Genomic DNA, 19,842 nt, shown 5'->3' with positions numbered 1-19,842 from the left:
AACTGTATTATCTTATTGAGTAATTTAGTTTTAGATTAGGCAGTCTGGATTCCTGTCCTCAGCATGAGCATTTTTGCTTGCATTTTTAAAGAGGGAAAGTTGCATGCAGTAGATGCCAAACAACAAGCACATGTGTGAAAAATAAACATATATTTTTAAGAAGCTGCTTAGATTACTCCGTGCTGAGTCTAGAGTGCTTTCTAGAAGATACATCTGCATACAGTGTATTCATGTCAGCAACAATTTTTACTTAAATGAGCAACTTTCACTGGCAGTATTCTTATATATTTGTGACTATCTGCAATCATCCTTGTGTTATCTTAATAGTAAGATCTTGATACTCCCTTGAAGTTAGACAGTTGTATCTGAAAAGGCAGCTTATCCTGAGCTTTAAAAGATAAAGCTAATGTTCTGCTTCAAACAGTTAACTTTATATAATAGAAACACTTTAAATGTTTATTAGAGTTCACCAAAAATCGTTGAGCTTCTCCCCAACCTGTTCTTCAGGAGTTGGGTAGCAGCTGTTACCTCAAAGTAACACATCATCCTTTTATTTCATTAATTAATAAAGGCAGATAAACCAAGATACACCACTTTAGCCTCAAATGTATTTAAATAAGAAAAGAAAATCAATGGAAGAAACTGAAGGTTTTAAAAAAAAAATTATGTATCCTCCCACAAAAGGAGATAAAAGTTGGCTTAAAATATTCCTTAATAAACCATGCCAATACAAGTTAGATATTTGATTTTTATTTTTTGTTTTTAACATTTTCTTACAGGGATTTTTCTACAGCATTCTTCAATAGCATCCCAATATCTGGATCTCTGGCTGGGTCAATGATGTCTTCTCAAAGTAGCCAACAGCTTGTGTCATTCGAGTCCAATGCAGCCAACTCCCTCAATACTTCAAAGCCTTCCATAGAACCAACAGCAGCCAGTATAAAACCAACAGATGATGCAGCAAATAAAGATGGGTCAGTATACACAAGACGTCTAATTTTTTGCCTTTGTAACTTTCTACAGTTTTTATTCTTCATAATGATGAACAAATCTGCAGCCCAGGCCTGAAAATGAACTTCTCAAGCACAGCCCATTATTTCTATTCTCGTTCACTGCTCTAAGAATCCATGCTTAAATTTCTGAGTGCAGTTAGTAATAATGAAACTGTCCAAAACTGCAGTTTTGGGGCTGCATAAATGGAAATACTGTGTGCAGGAAATGGAACTAAGTGGTACTAATTAGTGCAGGTTAGACCTCAGCTGGTGTAATGTGCATTTTTGGGCTCTGCATTTTAAAAAGATATAGAAAAATGAGGGGCAGAAGGATCCCATGGGGTGAGGGTGTGGGGAGATGGACTAGTAGGTAAATATTTACTTAAAACACTGCTGTGAGGTATGGACACATGGAGCCAATTCAGGATGCATGAACAGTCTTAATTCTAGTGTTCTAACTTGAATACTGTATTTGGCTTTGAAACCTTAGTAATGTTCTTTTAACATTGGCTTTTTTGTATGTAAATTCATAAAAAAGCAAATTGAAAACTAAGTTCTGTCATACTGACAGTCATGTGTATTCCCATAAACAAGATCAGCAGGGTTGAGCCTTTAGATTAACCATGCTTCAACTAATGCAATAAATGACAGCAGGGTATTTATTTACTGATAGTAAAATGATGGGGCAACTAGAAATCTTGGGGTTTTCTTCTGCACTGCAGGGGAAGAGGCTGCTCTGATGTTCACTTTTTTGCCCATTCCCTCCCTCCTGTTCCTTTAATTTTCCCTACCCCCGTCTGTCTATCCTGATCAGCACATCAAATTTTTCCTTCCAGACCTGCTTGCCTTATTGAGGCAGACCTATTTTCCTCATCTAGGCTTGCTGTCCAAGTTCTGGTCATTCCTTCCCTTTCAGTTGCTCATTTGATTTCCTTCTTCCCCAGTCTTCTGGTCTTAATCTGCTTCTTAGGAATCTTTTGAGGCTAGCCAAGGTTTAGAACATACTGACAAGAGAAAGGATAAGTTGTCTTATAATTTATGTATTTCCATGTGTGGTCAGTTTCATTCAACTTCTAGCTTTGGTAGGAGGTTTTGAATAAGCATTGATTGGTGATCCGGAATATAGGTTTCCAAATATTCATGTTTTTTCAATCTTTGGGGTTTTGTTCTCTTTTTCCTGAACAGTGTAAATGCTACCTCTGGTTCAGCTGCTCCTCCTGCTTCATCTTCTGTTTTAACAACCCCATCCAAGATTGAACCAATGAAAGCATTTGATTCCAGATTTACAGAACGATCCAAAGCCACCTCGGGGACTGCTGTTGTAACAAATACAAATCAGACTGCCATAGACAGGTAAGAGACCCTTCAAGTCAGGGGCAGGCAATAAAGCAAAGAGTTACAGCTATACGGTTCCCTCAGCTCTGCATGCATTAATGCCAGGTGTCTCAAGATTGACTTGGATCTCCTCTATAGATGGAAGCCGAAGAGGAGGTGCAGGTGATTAAAGTTTTGAGGTAGCATTAGCCATACATGTTCATCATATCTGTTATGTGGCCTCAAGCATGTGGGGCCAAAGAAACTCAAAACTTTCAGTTAAAAATTTTGCTTTGAGATTTAAAATCATTGTGTGTTCTTCATGGAGTATAAAAATAGCTGGTGTGCCTCCATGTAACAAAGAGTAAATTCCATCCCCACATAAATTATGTTACCATGAGATATAGAAAATATTTCAGCATCCCAGTAGCTGCAGAGAAATTTCAGTGTTCTGTTCTAAAAAAGATCCAATAAGAAATATTGCTTTTAAAGTTCTTGCCTATGGAGCCACAATTCTTAAATCTAAAAATGAAAACATTTGTTATATGACCAATCTGTGCAAGTTATAACACCTCTATCCACACGTCCCGTAGCAAATTACATAAAGGTCACTGTTGTTTGCAAGAGAGGTATGTAGTCTTTTTTTTAAAAAAAAAAAAAAAAAAGAAGAAGAAAAGAACTTGCTTTATCTTTATCTTATGTCTAGTCCTAAAGCTAACCTTATTAAATTCTGACGCCAGTGTCTGTGCATTTCCAAATAAGGAAACAAATCCACACAGGATGATTTGGGTCCATCTATACCTGATGAATTGTTTGAAACCTATCTTAAAAATACAATTTAAAAATATCTTTTGTTCTATAGGGTCTAGCCAGCATGCTTTCTGTGTACATTAAAAAGTATCCTACTAATCACTGAATTATTTTAATGTGCCAATAAAGTAGTAGATAAAGGAGAACTGCTTGATGTAATTTTAGGGGTCTGAAAGGCCTTTAACTAAGTCCTCTGCACAAGAAGTTTCTAAGGAAACAAAGTGGATATGGGATGAAGGACAAAACTTTATTACGAATCAAAAATTGGCTAGGAGAAAAAAGCAAAGAATAGAATAAAATGTGCTGTTTTTCTCATGGAAACACTCAATCTTCCTCACTAGGACCCATGTAATTTACTGCATAAATAATTTGGAAAAGGGGGGTTAGCAGCAAAGTAGCTAAATTTGCAGGCAACAGTTACCTAATTGAATCAGAACCAGAGAAGACTGTGAAATTGAAACCCAGCCAAGCTGGGTAAATGGAGAAAACAACTCAAAATTTCATCTGTCATTAATAAATGCCAAATAATATATGTATATGCACCTATATGTTTTTCATGATAATTTTTCAAGCTCTCTATTGTCAGTTTTATTCCCTTTCACCTCCTGTACTCCTATCTACCCACCGATGCACCAGAGCAACCTACCTTTAAAAATATCTTGGAGGTGTTCAAAAGGACGAGCACCTAATTGAATTTGTTTGAGCCCAATAACCTCCTGCCCATGGCAGAGGGACTGGACTTGATGATCTTATGGGTCCCTTCTGGTCCTTTAAGTCTATGATTCTGTGAAATCAACAATAATAAAACCAGTTTCTTTGCATAAATTCAGGTTGCATTGTCTGGTTGGACAGTTTTTCCTCACATGGAACAGTATCCATAACCCAGTTAAATAAAGTTTATTTACAAAAGTATTGAAGGCTTTATTTGCTGAGTCTTGTATTGGCTTAGTGGTCTCCACTCCAATTTTTCTTTTAGGCAGAGAATTAATTTGAACAAGCTGTATTTTGTGTAGCCTATACTTGCACAATGAAATTTAGAAGTTTTCTCTGGGTTTGGTTTACTTTGCACCATTTTCAATGTTCAGGCAAGCCTAAGAATGGCCTTGCTGCTTGGCTAGAAAAACCTGGTGGGTAGGATTGGTGGTAATTTTGGAAACAGCTTGTGTAAATAATTTTTTGTTGTTGTTGTTTACTCATGCAGATTGAAGGATCAGAATTTAATTAAGGAAAATAAGCCCAAGGATATCCTGGAGAGTAGCAGTGACAGTGAGGAGAAGATTCCAATTGCTAAACCACTGTCAATACCCAAACGTAAACTAGAACTTGAGGGAGAAACAGTAGAAAAGAAGAAAAAAGGAAGGCCACGAAAAGATTCCAGACTTGTACCTGTGACTTTAACTGTTCAGGTGACTATGGTGTCAACAATGTAATTGTTATCTATAGTGATGACTCTTTGCGGTCTCTAATATTTATTTAATTTAAACAATCTCATCTTGTCCTCTGTTTTAGATTTAGCCAAGATGTGTTCAGGGAAGGACCAGAACTATGAAGGTCCCTGAGAATGTTGTGGATAGTTCTCTTGCTTGCCTGCAAGACTTTAACATAAAGATGCATATAACATCACAGATCTTTGTGGTGTATACATACAAATATAGCATTTACCTACTAAATTGTACACAGAGTATTAGAATTAGATGCTGGACCTTTGCAACAGCAGCAGATGTTTGCCACTTGATCAAAAAGAAAAAACTCCATTAGTTGTCAGTAATCTTTAGACTTGGTAGCAGTGACACAATTGAGACATCTTGAGCAATTATGATCATCTATTCTATGGATGATGGTACAGAGCCGACAAACCTAGTGCATTACAGCAGTATGTCCCACCTTTATCTGGGACACAATAACTGTCTTTATTCCTAGTATTCAAAGGCTGACTTTTTGCCCTGAATCACATGAAGACTTCTTTTAGTTCATGTTGATAATGTTAAAGGTGGCCCAGTACATGAAGTAATGATCATATTTATGCTTGTTTGTTCTTTAAAAAAAAAAAAAAAAGCCACTAGGGAGAACTCAGACCTAGTGTTTATGCAATTAGAAAAAAAAGATTTTGAACATTTGCAATAGGATTTTTGTGTACAATTAATCATTTGTAGAGGATTTGCTTTGGCAAACATAATCTGCATTATGGTATATTTGCACGGGAGAGCTTTAAAAAATGCCAATCATGCTGTTATATTTGTCCTTAACATTCTATTGCTAAGTATTTTTAACTGTTGAATTGTTTTTTGGGGTGGTTGTTTTTTTCAGTCCCCAGCTGCACTGGCCTCTGAGAAGGATGCTATTTGCATCTCTGCACCAGCATTAGCACTTAAACTGCCAACCCCAATCCCTCAGAAATCGTTTACATTGCAAGTAAGTGGGCAGCTGCAAACCCATCATTTTTTAAATGTTTACTTAAGTGGCTTTCCTCCATGTTCAAACGAGACTTGATTACTTTATCAAAAGGACCCGTAAGATTCTCAATCTTCATTCTAAATTGAACTATTACACCGCTGTCTGTCGAAGTGGGAGGTCTGTTCAGCTCAGCTTTTTTGAGGGCTGATCTAGAGAGAGAGACACTTGGGAAAGTTAATGTAAATCAGGTAAAGTTGTGAAGTCAACATCCATAGATGAAGTGCTTTCCACTTCTATGTGGTTGGTCTTGTTGTTGAGTAAAGTGGTTTTATTGTCCAGTGCAATGCTCATTAAACTTCAGTGATACCAGGCTGCTTTCCTTCTGAATGAGAGCTTCCACATAGTGTTGAATGAGCTGTAAAATATGCATGTTCAGTTTCAGTCCTTTAGTTAGAATCATAGAAAATGAGGGTTGGAAGGAACCTCAGGAGGTCACCTAGTCCAACCCGCCTGCTCAAAGCAGGACCATACCCAATTACATCATGCCAGCCAAGGCTTTCTCTACCTGGTTGATTTGCCTAAACTTTCCAGCATGTTCTTATGAAAGACTTTCCCACTGACTCCTTCCTTCCTCTGCCCCCTACTACTGAAGACATCCCTACAGACTGTTCCCTCCCCAGGTTCCAGTATGTAACTCCATCCCCTGCTCCCTCTTGCTGCAGCCTCTTTCTTCCCATTTGACCTGCCTGCACAGCTGATATGGCTTCTAAAACAGTCACCAGCTCCCTTCTTCCTTCAATTCTCTTTGGTGAGAAAAGAGGAAAAGTAACAGTAGTAACAGTCTGGGTCTAGGGCTTTCTCCTCATGTTTGTCACAACCAGATCTCTACAGTATTAAGTGAATAGCTGTATAATTCCTCAGAGACCTATGCGCAAAGTAGGAGGACATGCTCAGTGTCTATTGGCTTGTGTTCCTATAAATTGCCTCATCTGTGTACTTGTACCACAAAAGTCTGGCTGTAGGCACAGGAATTCTGGAAGGCTGGAGCAAAATCGGATCCAGCTACTGGAATTGCTGCCCAGGAGTTGGGGAAAAACAAAGCATAGAAAAAGCTTAGAAAAATATAAATACTTCCTTTATCTATGTGTTCAAGATGTGCTGGAAGTATCACTGTGTCTTAGTCCTGAATGGCTTTATGTCTCTGCAGTCTTTCCCTTTTCAAATAGTGTGGTTCTGTTTTGAGGCCATTTAAAAAAAAAAAAAAGAAAATTTACCACTCTTGTTCCTTAATGTTTTCAGTACTAAACGCTGAAGTATTAACTGGGCCCCATTTTAAACCTACGTAATTTTACAGTTCCTTGAGCTGTTTTCCTATATGTAAAAAGATATACCTTGTTCTTTTGTAGGTAAGTTCAGATCCTTCCATGTACATTGAGGTAGAGAATGAAATGACCACAGTTGGAGGTTCAAAGCTGAGCAGGCTAAAGTGTAATCGTGAAGGGAAAGAATGGGAGACAGTCCTCACCAGTCGAATTCTCACTGCAGCTGGAAGCTGGTAAGAAAACTTGTTAAAGAAGCAGGTACTTCCAGATAATAAGGAACAGTCTTTTGGGCAAGGAAGTCTTTGGAGCTGTATTGTGACACCATTAAACATGTGGTTAGTGGTTACTGTATTCAGGGTGCCTTTGGAAAATGTTCAGTGTGTTAATAAAGTACATCATATTTAGCATTTACATGTTCTTAGACGGCTTCTCTGAATTTTGCTACTTACTGATATACATTTCTTGAACATAGATAAATTTTTCAAAATGTTCACTGAAGTGCACGGTTACAGTTCCTGTCTGTCACTTACTTGTAGGTTATATGATTGCTCAAGCATGCAACAAAATAGTCTTAAAACGTCTCTTCCTGCTAACCCATTTTAGTCCATTGTTTTTCATGCCCCTCCCCTCTGCCACCGCACCTATTCTGGGGGCATTGGCTTTCTCTGTGACTACCGTTGATTTCTGCTGTTTAGCTTTGTCATTAGTTCTTTTTTAACCCTTTTACAATGCTTTGGTATTTAGTGTGACAGGGGGATAAATATAATATGCTCTGTGTATAGTCCTGATGGAAACCTTATCTTTCTGTTAGCTCTGAGAGTCCTGACCTAACCAGTATTCCCATTATGCAGTTGTCAGATACCAAGTCTCTGCTTTAAATGTCTCCATTAAAGTGAACTAAAACATGAGAAGTAACTCAACTTAGTCAGTACTTCCAAAACAAAACTTAAAGGAACATAATACATAGGTTCTTTTTGCGGGAGTAAAAGTGTCTTCTGAAATATCTGCAGTTTCTCCTGCTTACTTGTCTCAAGTGTTACTGTTTAACTTCAACATCAGAAATTGAGTTTAAAATTTGTGTTCTTGTTGAGGTCAGAACTATGAGAGACCCAAAAATTTATGTAAACCCCCTAATTACTCACATACCACACACACACCTTTTCCCCCATAACTAGCCCTGCAAAACTGGGGTGTGTATTTTAAGCGAGGAAGCTGTTTTTTGCTGGAATGGTGGCTGGCTTCCTGGTGGGCTTCTGACCACATGCAGGAGGGGTGGAGTCTGTTCTTCAGCATCACCTACTCTCTCATTTCAGCTCCACAGCTAAAGCTTTAACCCTGTCTCAACTACTGCCAAATCGGCTGACAGAGTTATAGCTTAGCTGCAGAATTTCAAGGAGACAGTAAGTGATGCCAGAAAATAGGCGATCTGCTCTATGCAACCAGCACTCAGTCATGGGAACTTTTTTTGCATTCTGCCTTCCCAAAACAAAATGCCTGCCTGCCTTGGAAGTGTGTGGTACACAAGAAAATAGAGTAGTTTTATACTGGGTTTCCGAATGGAACAAAGTAAACTCATGACACTCTGACAAGGTTTACTTGGTTGCATTTGGAAAGTGCTGTGTTTTTGTACAAGTACATCATTTTAAAAAAAATCTCTTAATTAGCCTAAATGGGTTCAAAGGTCAGCCCAAGGTTTGGTTACCATGGCTTGTGTTTTAGGCTACTCAAGACAAGTGCTAGTTACAAAACTATGTACAGCCTTCTTTGTTTTAAGCATGCCATGTCAACCATAACAGGAAGTTGCAAGCGCCTTGCCTTTCACATCCTTTATTCAACATTTAGACTAAAAGCATTCTTCAAAGCAGGCTGAAACAATGGTTTGGAAAAGCTAAGATAATTTTCCCTCCCTCGCTCTATTGAAGGAGAAGCTAAGCTCTCCTTTTTCCATGCTAGGGCTCCTTTGCTGGCATAACAATTGTCCAACACACTTATATTTGAAGGATACATTTGGGTTTTAACAGCAGAGCTTTTCAATCTTCTTTTAATTAATTTTGTCATTTAGAAATTCTGTAATTCCACCCTTTCCAAGGATCAGGCCGGAGAGAGCACAGCATCCTTATTCCACTTTCTCTGCTAGGCCTGGGTATAAAAATAATCTGTCTAAAAAGCCCAGTAGGATTGAAGGGCTAGCTTTGTTAATCAGCCATTTCCTCTCTTTCCTGCTAATATGTGATATTTTCCTCCATCGTGAGTGGGGAAGAGACTTGAATTTAAAACTCAAAACCACATTTTCCCTTTTGTTTTCTTTTTTCTCTTTTACCTTTGCTGCCTAACTGTCATCAATAACCCAAAGGATCCATTCAGTTTATGTAGCTTTCAGTTTTACTGAATTCTAGTGTTTTCTGTTGATCCTTTTCAGTGACATTGTGAGTGTAGCCTGTGAAAAGCGGACCTTGTCAGTATTTTCAGCTTGTGGTCGTCGTCTTCTTCCACCTATAATGTTGCATTCGCCCATCTCCACCCTCCATTGCACAGGTCCTTATATAATGGCTCTCACCACTGCTGCTACGCTCTCTGTGTGGTGAGTACCAAATAGACTGCCGTGGCAAACAATGGTCATTGGCTGCATGCGATTTCTTAGCCTGTTACTTCTATTCAGTGAATGTGAGAGATTGTTTTGATCAGTGGTTGGGTTGGTAACTTGTTGTGTTGCTGCTTCAGGTCAGTTTAGATCTGGATCCAGGGTTTTTTTGTGGACATGAAATCACCCAGAGGACCCATTGTGCAAGACTTGAGCCCTCTTGGTTTCCTTTTAAGGGCTTAAATGGCACTCTGCATGGGTGAAAAGTCAATCCTGAAAAGCACGTAATTTATCATATCCAGGGGTCATTAGTTTGAGCAACTTTTCTAGATCAGGGTGATTGTACATGTTGGAGGTAAAGTAAGTAAAATACAAATGATTCAAGTTCTCCCTTTCATTAAACCAACATTGGAAGGAGCATTATGATTTGTGGTTTAGCAGTTCAAGTGTGGGTTTCAGGAGTTGGTAGGTTAATTTCCAAGGTCCTTTGATTTGCTGTTTGATTTTGGGCCACTCAGTCCTTAATCTATTTATTTGTAAAAAGGGGCAAATAAGTCATACTTATCTCAGAATGTTGAATCGTTTCATGTTGGGCAAGTATGAGGAGATTTGTCTGGTGAAAGGAGCCACAGAAGCACAAATCATTCTAACTGTATAACATATAGTTCTGCCACCTTAATTAGTTAACATCCTGATAAAAATGATTAAAACAATTCTGGGAAGTGATTTATTATATGATTGGGAGTATTTCATTTGTTTTTAAAGTGTAGATTTTTCCTTTTGTATCTCTCTGCAGGGATGTTCATAAACAGTTAGCGGTTGTTAAAGATGAGTCTCTGCAAATATTATTATCAGGTAACAAAAGGGTACATTTACTTACTGTGCTGAGTCTTGTAGCCCTCCTGTAATATGTAGACCCTTTCATGAAACGTTAAAATTCTACTGAGCCCTAGAAAGCAAGAACAGTGGGTTTTCTTTTTTATGTAGTTGGGTGTTAAATGGAAGTAACTGGGTAACGTTGTATTATGGCAGAAATAATCGAGGATGCTGAAATTTACTCCATTCTGGTTCGTTTGTAAATGTGCAAATGCAGTGTTGTGGGATTAGTATGAAATACTTTCTAATCCTGTATTTAAATCGATTTAGGATTAGAGTCCCCATTGTATAACTTTCATATACAGTTAAGTATAGTACAACTTAATAATGGGTAAAAGATTTAAAGAGCATCTTAAATTTAAGATTTAAAAACTCTTATGTCTCTGCCAATATTTAGCAAAGGAAGAAAATTAACCTTTCAGTGTACACACATGTGAACACATTTTAATATCAACCGTATCAATCAAAGTTAAAAATGTCTGTCCAGATGTGTGTAGTATAGAATGCAAATAATCTTCATGTATAGTCACATCTGATCAGTCAGCCGTGTACTCAAAAAGACTGTAGGATCAGGATATGCTGAAAAGCAGGAAAAAAGGTCCATTACCTCTTTTTATACCACATTTTTCCAAGCATACTTTATTAGAAGATTGGCTTGAAGATGAAATAAAGCTGCAAGCTTTCTCTTGAGAATAATAAACTTAAGTAACAGTGTGAATATTCAACCATAATATAATGAAAATATATATTTCCTTGTAATTAGTGTTTATGTATCTTGTACCTTCCCAAGATAATATCATGACAATTGCAAAAGGATGATGCATGTTACATTACACTGGCCTCAGTCTGCCTGTGGCACGCTGCGTGCATTCTGTGAGTCTGTTCATTCATAGCCTCAGTTTCCCCTCCAAAAAAAAAATGGGCACACGATATTGCTTCTTTTATCAGTAGAACTATTGTGAGGATTCATTAGTGGCATTACAGCCCTTCGAATATACAATATTCTAAATGTTATATAATAATTATCACAAAGGAATCGTGTGTTCTGATTTGATCTATAGGAAGTGATGCAACAGTCTCTCAAATCTTGTTGACTCAGCATGGTATACCAGTAATGAGCATGTCTGATGGAAAGGCATATTGTTTTAATCCTTCTCTATCTACGTGGTAAGTTACACATTCTTTCCTATTTTATAAAGCTTTCTGTGTTGACATGGTATTTCTTTTGGTTTACTGCCACTTCAACCTGTACTTGAAACTAAGCCAAGCAGGAACAGACTAGGCTTGTGTGTTGCTTTGCTCCCACTGCCCCAGTATGTGAATGGCTGGGCCAATCCTGTTATATTTTTATTATTAAGTGTTGTTTAAAATATGCAGCTTAGGCCTGTAACTTTCAAGGCTTTTGTTTCCTTGCTATTTTTTCCTAATGACTACATGCATGTTCTGGTTGGTTATTTTAGGGTTTAACTGCCAGGCATCTGGCAATGATATAAAATAGTCTTTTCTTTTTTAGTCATGTTTTTGAATGTGAAAGATTAGTTATTGGGAAATTAGTTTGAAAAGGCTTTCAGGAAGTTTTAGAGTTCTGCTGGGTTTGTATGGGAATTTGTGTTTCTAATGTTGTGGTCTATCTCACCCCCCTGCTCTCCCATTTAAACAAATTGAAAAAAACATGCTCAGACTATCTCACTTTTACTGCCTGGCATCAGTATGTCTGTCTCAGGCCAATGAGGAAGGGAAGATAAAATTTCAGCCATTCTCCAACTTTCCCATCGTGTTGCTGTTTTTCACATCATCAGAATGATATAAAAGAAAGATTCTTTTAGTTGCTAGCTCAAATTAACTATGATAAGCAATCAAGATTAGTGTAAATGCTGGTGTCCTTTTACATCTGAGCTGTGTGATAAATCTAAAATTGGTCTTCATTTGAGCAACCCGTTCCCTTGCCTGTCAAGTTCAGGAAGATTATACCCTTGATTAGGTGTGGGAAATGCCAGCTCTAGCTGTCAAATCTCTAGGCATCCTTACATTCTGAGAGGAGAGTGTCAGTGAATGGGTGAACAGCAGTACAAGAGTGGGGTTCATCTGTGCAGAGAATCAAGACTTGGAATAAAGTTATAGGTAATGACTTCCTTGTGAAACTGTTCCATACAGTCTTGGTTTTGGGCACCCATCTTGGTTTTCAGTATACCAGTTACAAGTAAAGTGACCTATAAAACATGCCCATGAATAGTCTTCTGCTTTTTTCAGAGCATGTGCTAAGCACTGCTTACATTACTTGAATCCTATGAATTATTGGTGTGATCATTTGTATGAAAAGAGTGAATAGTATTTCACCCAAAGTCTTGGACACCAGTATTTTGGTTCCTGAGATTCTTTACTAGAAAAAGAACCTTAAGGACATGTAATTGTGAAAATACAAATTTAGTTTTAAGGCAGAACAGAATAAAATCCATTTGTCAGCTGAAGTACTACATACTCTGTTTTAACATGTTTGTTGTATTTGTTTCCCAGGAATCTTGTCTCCGACAAACAGGATTCACTAGCACAATGCGCAGACTTCAGGAATAGTTTACCATCCCAGGAAGCCATGTTGTGTTCAGGACCCTTAGCAGTAATACAGGGACGAACATCAAAGTATGCACTTACACTTTTTATTCATCTGCTCATATTAGCCCAATGTTTTTTTCTTCCTTTTGGAAATAAGGTTGGGAGAGGGCACTAATCTGACAGTGAGGTTAATAAAGTGAGTGATTTTAAAGTCTTACACCTTGATAACTTATAATTTAATTTAGTTCAGAGAATGTTTTGAGCAGTATAAAGGAGACTACACACTTCCATTAATACTTCTGCTTTTGGCTCTTTCTTACATGATGATGCAGTGTTTAATATTAATGTATTTAGCGCACTTATTTAACAGGATCTTTTTAAGTATTTTGAAGAAGGTTGCATGATTAGTCATTGTTGCATATTCTTAACTTTTGAAGACATCAGAAGGGCATAGCAAGAACAAGCAGGAGGCTTCTACAGGCAGTTCAATGTCTTATTTCTCTTGCATGTGAACTGGCTTTTCCAAGCCTCCCTGCCTCTCCTAGATCTGTTTCCTGCATTTCATATTCCTTCTTAAAATTTATATGCTCAAGAAAATTGTTATTTGAGAAAAGTGTTTAGGAATGCAAATAACTTGTATGGTTTTTGTTGGTTTGTTTACAAAAATCAAATGACCAGATGACCAAATGACTTGGCTTAGATCAGGGTTGGGCAAAATGCGGCCCATGGGCTGGAGGCGGCCTGCCAGGCCATTCTATCCAGCCCCAGGGCCCCTAAAATTTTAGAAAATTAATATTTATCTGCCCCGGTGGCCTGTCATGCGGCCCTCAATGGCTTGCCAAAACTCAGTAAGTAGCTCTCCGCCCAAAATAATTGCATGCCCCTGGCTTAGATATTCAGGGTGGGACAAGAAGGGAAAATCCCAAATGGGGAGAAAAGGGAGAAGGGAAAGAATCACAAAGGACAAAGAAGACTAAAGTTGAGAGTTGCAGCAATGGGAGAGAGATTGACTGTGGGGAAAGGAATGATCAGTGGCTACATAACAAAATCCAGAGACCTGTTTCTGCTGAGGTGAATGATGACCCCAGGATGCTGCAAAGACTCGATTGTTGCTGGTCCCATTGCAGAAATTGGGATGGGGGAGAGGGGAACCACTGAGCCTGGTGTTCCTGGAGAACCAGTTTGTGTCCTTTTGGAGTGAGGTAGCCAGGTCTGGAAGGTGATTTTCCATTTTTGCCCATGTAGAGAAAGTCTTAACATAGTCATTTTGCCAGTTGGAGCAGTGCTACTGTTGCTGCTGGAAGCCCAGACTTGTAAAGCACTAGATTCCTTTGACACGTGAAGCCTAGAAGAATAGTGTCTGGAGTGTGGTTTTTTGCCATGCTGACAACTGACTTTATTTATATTATGCTAAATCCTCTTTTGTCTTGTAGTTCAGGAAGGCAAGCTGCAAGATTGTTCTCCATGCCTCATTTAGTACAACAAGAAACAACGCTTGCTTACCTGGAGAATCAGATAGCAGTGGCACTTACGTTACAATCCAGTCATGAATATCGCCATTGGCTCCTTATCTATGCACGGTACCTAGTTAATGAAGGTGAGGTCTGGTTTACATTGTGGCTTCTGCGCAGATCTGATTGATTTTTCTTAGCTCCCTTGTTCTTGTCATGTATGTATGATTGTTCATAATATCCTCATTTGACAGTTAGCTTCAGATCTGTGCTAATAAAGTTAGTATTTTTCACTGAATTTGCTTCCTAAGTGCTTCACCATCCTGAAGAATCTTAGAGTGGTGTAAGTACTGTATTTTTTCATGTACCACATGCCCCTAGACAAAGAGCACACCTTGTTTTGGGAAGGAAGAATGAAGAGAAACAAGATTTTTTCCAGTCATAGCTGAATCCTAGCCACATAGAGCAGGGATGGAGTCTGCTCCTCAGCACCACTCACTCCTTGCAGTGCAAGCTTTAACCTTGTCATGGCCACTGGCAAATTCTTCTGCTTTTTAGATCTTAATGTCAAGGTCTGTTTTTTCTAGTTTTGTTGAAAGATTTTTTTGGTAAGGATTTGGAAGCATACTTATTGTATATGCTTATGCTGTAACTCGGGAGGCAGAGATATTTGGGTTTATAACAAAGGCATCTTTCCCCAAGCTACTTTGACTATTAGCATTGAATGTGTGTTAATAAAAATGAAATAAAACTACTTTAACGAGTTGGACCCAAAATTCCTTTCCTGTCTTAGTTTCTCAACTTTAAGTCTTTTTACTTTTGTAATAGTTTCGCTGAAAATAGTTTTCCTATTATCAGAGTCAACCAGGTGAAATCAGACATTTCTAGAGGGGGAGTGCTGTTACAATTGGTCATAATATAGTAATTAACTATTCCTTTTCTTGCTGCGGGTCAGGCTTAGGAAGACTTTTTATGGCTATCTTTAAATATGAAAGCTTTTTGAAATCTAGAATAGATCCATTCGCTGATGTTTCTCCACTCTTACTTCTGAAAGAATACTTTCTGTTTGCAGACGTTACATTGATCGGTCTGTTTTGACATCTTTTCAGGGTGTTGTGAGTGACACACAACATTAGCATTTTTAGGTGTCCAAACATATTTCACAAGATAAACTCAGAAATTTCAAATAGGATTTCATACTGTCAAAAACATTCGGACTGTTCGCTGTCTTTCTAAGTTGTTTGCAACAGAAGAATTGCTCTATTTTTCTTTAGTCAAAAAATGAATGAAAACTGAGAGCTGACATTTTCTGAGGGGTTTCTCGAGTCTATTGAGGGTACCTCAAGCCTGTCAAGGAGTGCCTCAATTCTAAAAAGGATCTTGCAAGGTCCCTTCCAGCCCTTTATAATCTATGATTCCATAAGAACTATTGGTTTACATGCTTACAACTTGAATGAAGACTGATATGTTGTCTAGTGGTTACAGTTTAACTTTTACTAATGACTTGATTTCAGGGTTTGAATATCGTTTGCGGGAATTATGCAAGGATCTACTGGGTCCAGTCCATTACTCAGCTGGAAGTCAGTGGGAATCAACAGTAGTGGTAAGTGCTGATATCAGTGTTAACAAAGAGGTTTCTTTGTATATATAAAGACTAATTTCTTTTGATAACATTGAAAAAGACCATTGCTAAAGCTGAGAACCCAATATGCAATCTACCCTTAGAAGTGCTTCTGTGGGGTAATTTTATTGAGCTCTTAAACCAGAAGTTAGTTACTGAAGCAATTTTTCAGTGTGTTGACAACTCAGGTTTAAAAATACAATGGGAGTCTTCACTTAATTTAAATACAATAAACTCTGGTTAATTCACCCCTCCAGGGCAGATGCAAATAATGGTGAATTATCCATTGGTGTCCATTATCAGGTGGTGATAATTGCAGAGGGGTGCTGGTTGAGAATCAGAAAAATGAAGAATTATCCCACAGGTGAACTAACCAGAACTGACCATTTTGTTTCTGAAGCTGTGCTAACATAGTAATGATTTGTGAGCAAAGAAGATGGAACAAGTCAAGCATCACTCAGGCACTGTTTCTTAAGAAAGATGAAATGTCTGTCCTTAATGACATAATGTAGTGTAATTTTTAAAAAGTTGGGAACATTAATAGCCCTCAGAGATGCAAATATAGTTGCAACTAAATGTCAAGTAAACAAGCAATCTCTAAACACTTGAATGGCTGTGAAACCCCTTCCATTCTCTCTCTAATCCATCATTTCCCTTACCTAAATAGTAATGCCCTTGGGGAGATCCTGGTCTTTATTCTGTCTGGTATTGTGTTATCTAAGCAACCTAGTAAATGGGAAGGGGTGCAGCCTGTGTTTTCCATTCACCAATCATATATTTGAAGGGCTGCCATGTCAATGAAGCATCTGCCTTTTAATAAAACACATAAATGTTCTATCACTGCACAGAAGCTATAGTAGGATCGTTAATGTACTTTCCCCAAGGCGTTCTTTTTCTCTTGGTGTCTCATCAAAGCAGCTGGATGACCATAAATTAGCAGTTCTCTCAGTTGAAGTGTGAATCCACTAATCTTAAATGACTGTTATATCAAGAGCCTATGCTTATGACCTGAAGTACACATGAAAATCCTATTAATGTTTTTGTGCAGGGTTTACGAAAGAGAGAGCTGCTGAAAGAACTTCTTCCTGTTATTGGACAGAACCTTCGTTTCCAGAGGCTTTTCACAGAATATCAAGAACAGCTAGACATCCTGAGAGACAAATAGCATTCTCCAAGATTTTCCCTGAAGAATCTGGTCTGAGAGAAACTGCTGAAAAGCATTAACCAGAGACAGACAGAAGAGGAGAGCGCCCAGTTGGAATGGGGCACTCCTAATAAAGGCCGCACCGGAAGGGTTCCCAAAGTTTTGTGAATGATCTGCTTTTATTTCTAAAGAAACCCATAAGTGGATATGTGGAAATACGTGGATGAGCTGGACCGTTTTCCAAGTGGAACTTGACCGTCAAAGCGGTGGCCTATATTCCTACAAGGAGTTGTGGATTTGTACTTGCAGGGTCCTTTTGGGTCTGACTCTCGTTACAATATCAAGGAGGCTAGCTGAGAACTGTTTGTGGGGTTTCTTGTATGTCCTGTGAAAAGCACAGTACTTCAGAGTACACTGAACAGCATATTTAACCCTGTTTAGGGTTTTTGCCTGAGGATTTATTGAGGCTCAGCACTATATTGAGTTAGATGATGAGCCACAAAAAAAAAAAGAAATTTCATAAAATATTAATGTATTATGCAGCCAATAGACTCTTACCTGTGAATACAATGATAATAAGAGGCTGGTCTAACACATGGACTATTTTTGTACTAGAATTTGCTAACTTGTAATAAGAAATTTTATTTGGCCAATAATCAGGATATCCCTGCAAGTCACCTTGCAGGAAATGTAACTCTAATTATGACAGCTGTGTCGAAAAATAATTGTACCAAAATTAACATGTCATCATCTGGTTTTTAATTTTTAAATGTTTGTAAAAGACATTTTTGGGGGAGGGAGGGAATAAAAAGGGTGGCTTTTTTTTGTAAGTACCAAAATAAATGAACATTGCATTGGTTAAAAAAGATGGTCTTGCTCTGGATATTCATATGCTGCTTATAGTAGCAGTATAGCATTACTAATGCAGGCTGAATTGTGTTAAATGTACATGGAAATCAATATGGAGTAAGCATGCATCTGGCCAGTACTGAAGAAGGATTTTGTTCAGTGAGCTAGACCTCTTTTTTGGACCTACTGCCTTAGGCTTCTAGACTGAACTATGTCTTCACTAGCATGTTTCTTCACATAACTTAGTATTGTAATGCCACAGGTGCAACTCTACATGTGGTAGTGGCAATGGTAGTCCACTATAGGCTTCAGTCATCTGACTTCTACTTGGAACAGTTTTAGACAAGACAGTGATTAAAATTGTGGCTCCTGGGGTGTACTGTTGCTAAGACAAGCCTTACTGGGGAACATCCCCAACAACTGTTTTGAGTCAGATCACTGACTCAAGTCCTGACCAAGTACAATACAAATGTGTGTGAAGTACTTTTGTAGTGCTTGCTGAAATGTTCTTTTTTGGGGTGTTGGTGCCTCCAATTATTGGTAGCTGTCTAGGATACCCTAAAAGAAACTTGATTTTCAGATGGACAATCTTAAAATCAAGTAGTCTCATCAAAAAGAATATTGGAGATAAGCGATGCATATGTTTCAGTGTTACTGTCTTGCTGTGTACTGTGGCTGTCAGCTGCTAAGGGTTTATCTACCAAGTAACATCTTTCACCTGCGGAGATGTCAGAAATAGAGTGACATAAAGTTAACCAGCTGACCTTTATCAAACAGTTATGCATCAGACTTGGCTGCACAGTGGCATACCAAATTCAAGTCATTGTTCAGCTGATGCAACTGGAGCTCCTGATCCCATTACCCTAAGGGGATGTGGCTTACCAGTCACCAACAGTAGGATAAGAGATACCGGTGTGAAGAAAGAATCATTGCTTATGCTACTGAAACTTCAGTTCTTTGGGTTTTTTGTCAGAATGGATCCTACAGCCCCCTTCTGCCTTCACCTTCCAAAGTCCTCAGCTACCATGGGTTTTGATGTGAAACATAGGACATATATGTAGTTGTGTTGGACACCACTACTGAGGGGGGAAAAAAACAGCTTTTCTTTTTTGCAAAGATGCACACTGACTGTCATCTCAAGCCAATTTCTGCAAGGTATATATTGGTTCTTAGTGACCCCAAGCTCCAGAAGGGTTCAGTTTTCATTTATACCCAGGATGCTAAGGTAGACAGTAACATATCTCTTGCTGATCTTCTAATACTAACCAAGGCTGTGAAAGCAATTAATTAACCTGCTGTCAAATGGCAAAGCACCTGGAGCAGATGCTATACCAGCAGAGTCCTGCAAGGCGGGAGGCTCACACATGGCTCTGAAACTGACTGAACTCTTCCAGTCAATGTGGCCTCAAGGAACTATACCCCAGGAGTACAAGGATGCATCAATCATCCACCTGTATAAGTGGAAAGGCAAAAGGGGCATCTCCCCTGGGGCATCTCCTTGTTGTCAATAGCTGATAAAATCCTCACCAGAATTCTGCTGAATTGCCTTGTGCAACACACTGAACGAGGGGCCTGCCTGAGAGTCAGTGTGGCTTCAGGAAAGGATGCAGGCCCATACACATAGTTTTTGCAGCTCGTCAACTTCAAGAAAAATGCTAGGAACAGAACTCCAACCTGTACCTGACTTTCATTGGCTTAACAAAAGCATTTGATACAATCAGTTGGGAGGGCCTTTGGAAGATTATGGCAAAATTTGGTTGGTTGTCCGAAGAAGTTCATTGCAATGGCTCAACAATTCCATGATGGCATGCTTGCTCATGTTGTGGATGATGATGAGTCATCTGAATCATTCCCAATCACTAATAGAGTCAAAAACGGCTTTGTTTTGGCCCAAACCCTCTTCTCTGCTGTGCTTAGTGATGCCTTTTGTGACTAACA

At 38.6% G+C, this 19,842-nt stretch overlaps 1 protein-coding gene across 1 annotated transcript in view; it reads left to right on the top strand.

Annotated features, from left to right (window-relative positions):
• The window catches only part of HIRA (histone cell cycle regulator), a 57,195-nt gene extending 39,352 nt beyond the window's left edge, over positions 1-17,843 (top strand). The window contains exons 14-25 of the mRNA XM_090062257.1: positions 780-974; positions 2,178-2,345; positions 4,318-4,522; positions 5,424-5,528; positions 6,917-7,065; positions 9,252-9,413; positions 10,210-10,268; positions 11,351-11,456; positions 12,804-12,926; positions 14,273-14,436; positions 15,805-15,893; positions 16,960-17,843. Coding sequence (XP_089918383.1) covers positions 780-974; positions 2,178-2,345; positions 4,318-4,522; positions 5,424-5,528; positions 6,917-7,065; positions 9,252-9,413; positions 10,210-10,268; positions 11,351-11,456; positions 12,804-12,926; positions 14,273-14,436; positions 15,805-15,893; positions 16,960-17,076 — 1,642 coding nt within the window. The 3' untranslated portion in view covers positions 17,077-17,843. The remainder of the gene's footprint in view (positions 1-779; positions 975-2,177; positions 2,346-4,317; positions 4,523-5,423; positions 5,529-6,916; positions 7,066-9,251; positions 9,414-10,209; positions 10,269-11,350; positions 11,457-12,803; positions 12,927-14,272; positions 14,437-15,804; positions 15,894-16,959) is intronic.
• The last annotated feature ends 1,999 nt before the right edge of the window (positions 17,844-19,842 follow it).

Source organism: Crocodylus siamensis, chromosome 9 (genome assembly GCF_052110815.1).
Source record: "Crocodylus siamensis isolate JL-2025a chromosome 9, ASM5211081v1, whole genome shotgun sequence".
Lineage (NCBI taxonomy): Eukaryota > Metazoa > Chordata > Crocodylia > Crocodylidae > Crocodylus > Crocodylus siamensis.
The sequence above is the reverse complement of the archived record's forward strand: the minus strand, read 5'-3'. Positions and strand labels throughout refer to the sequence as shown.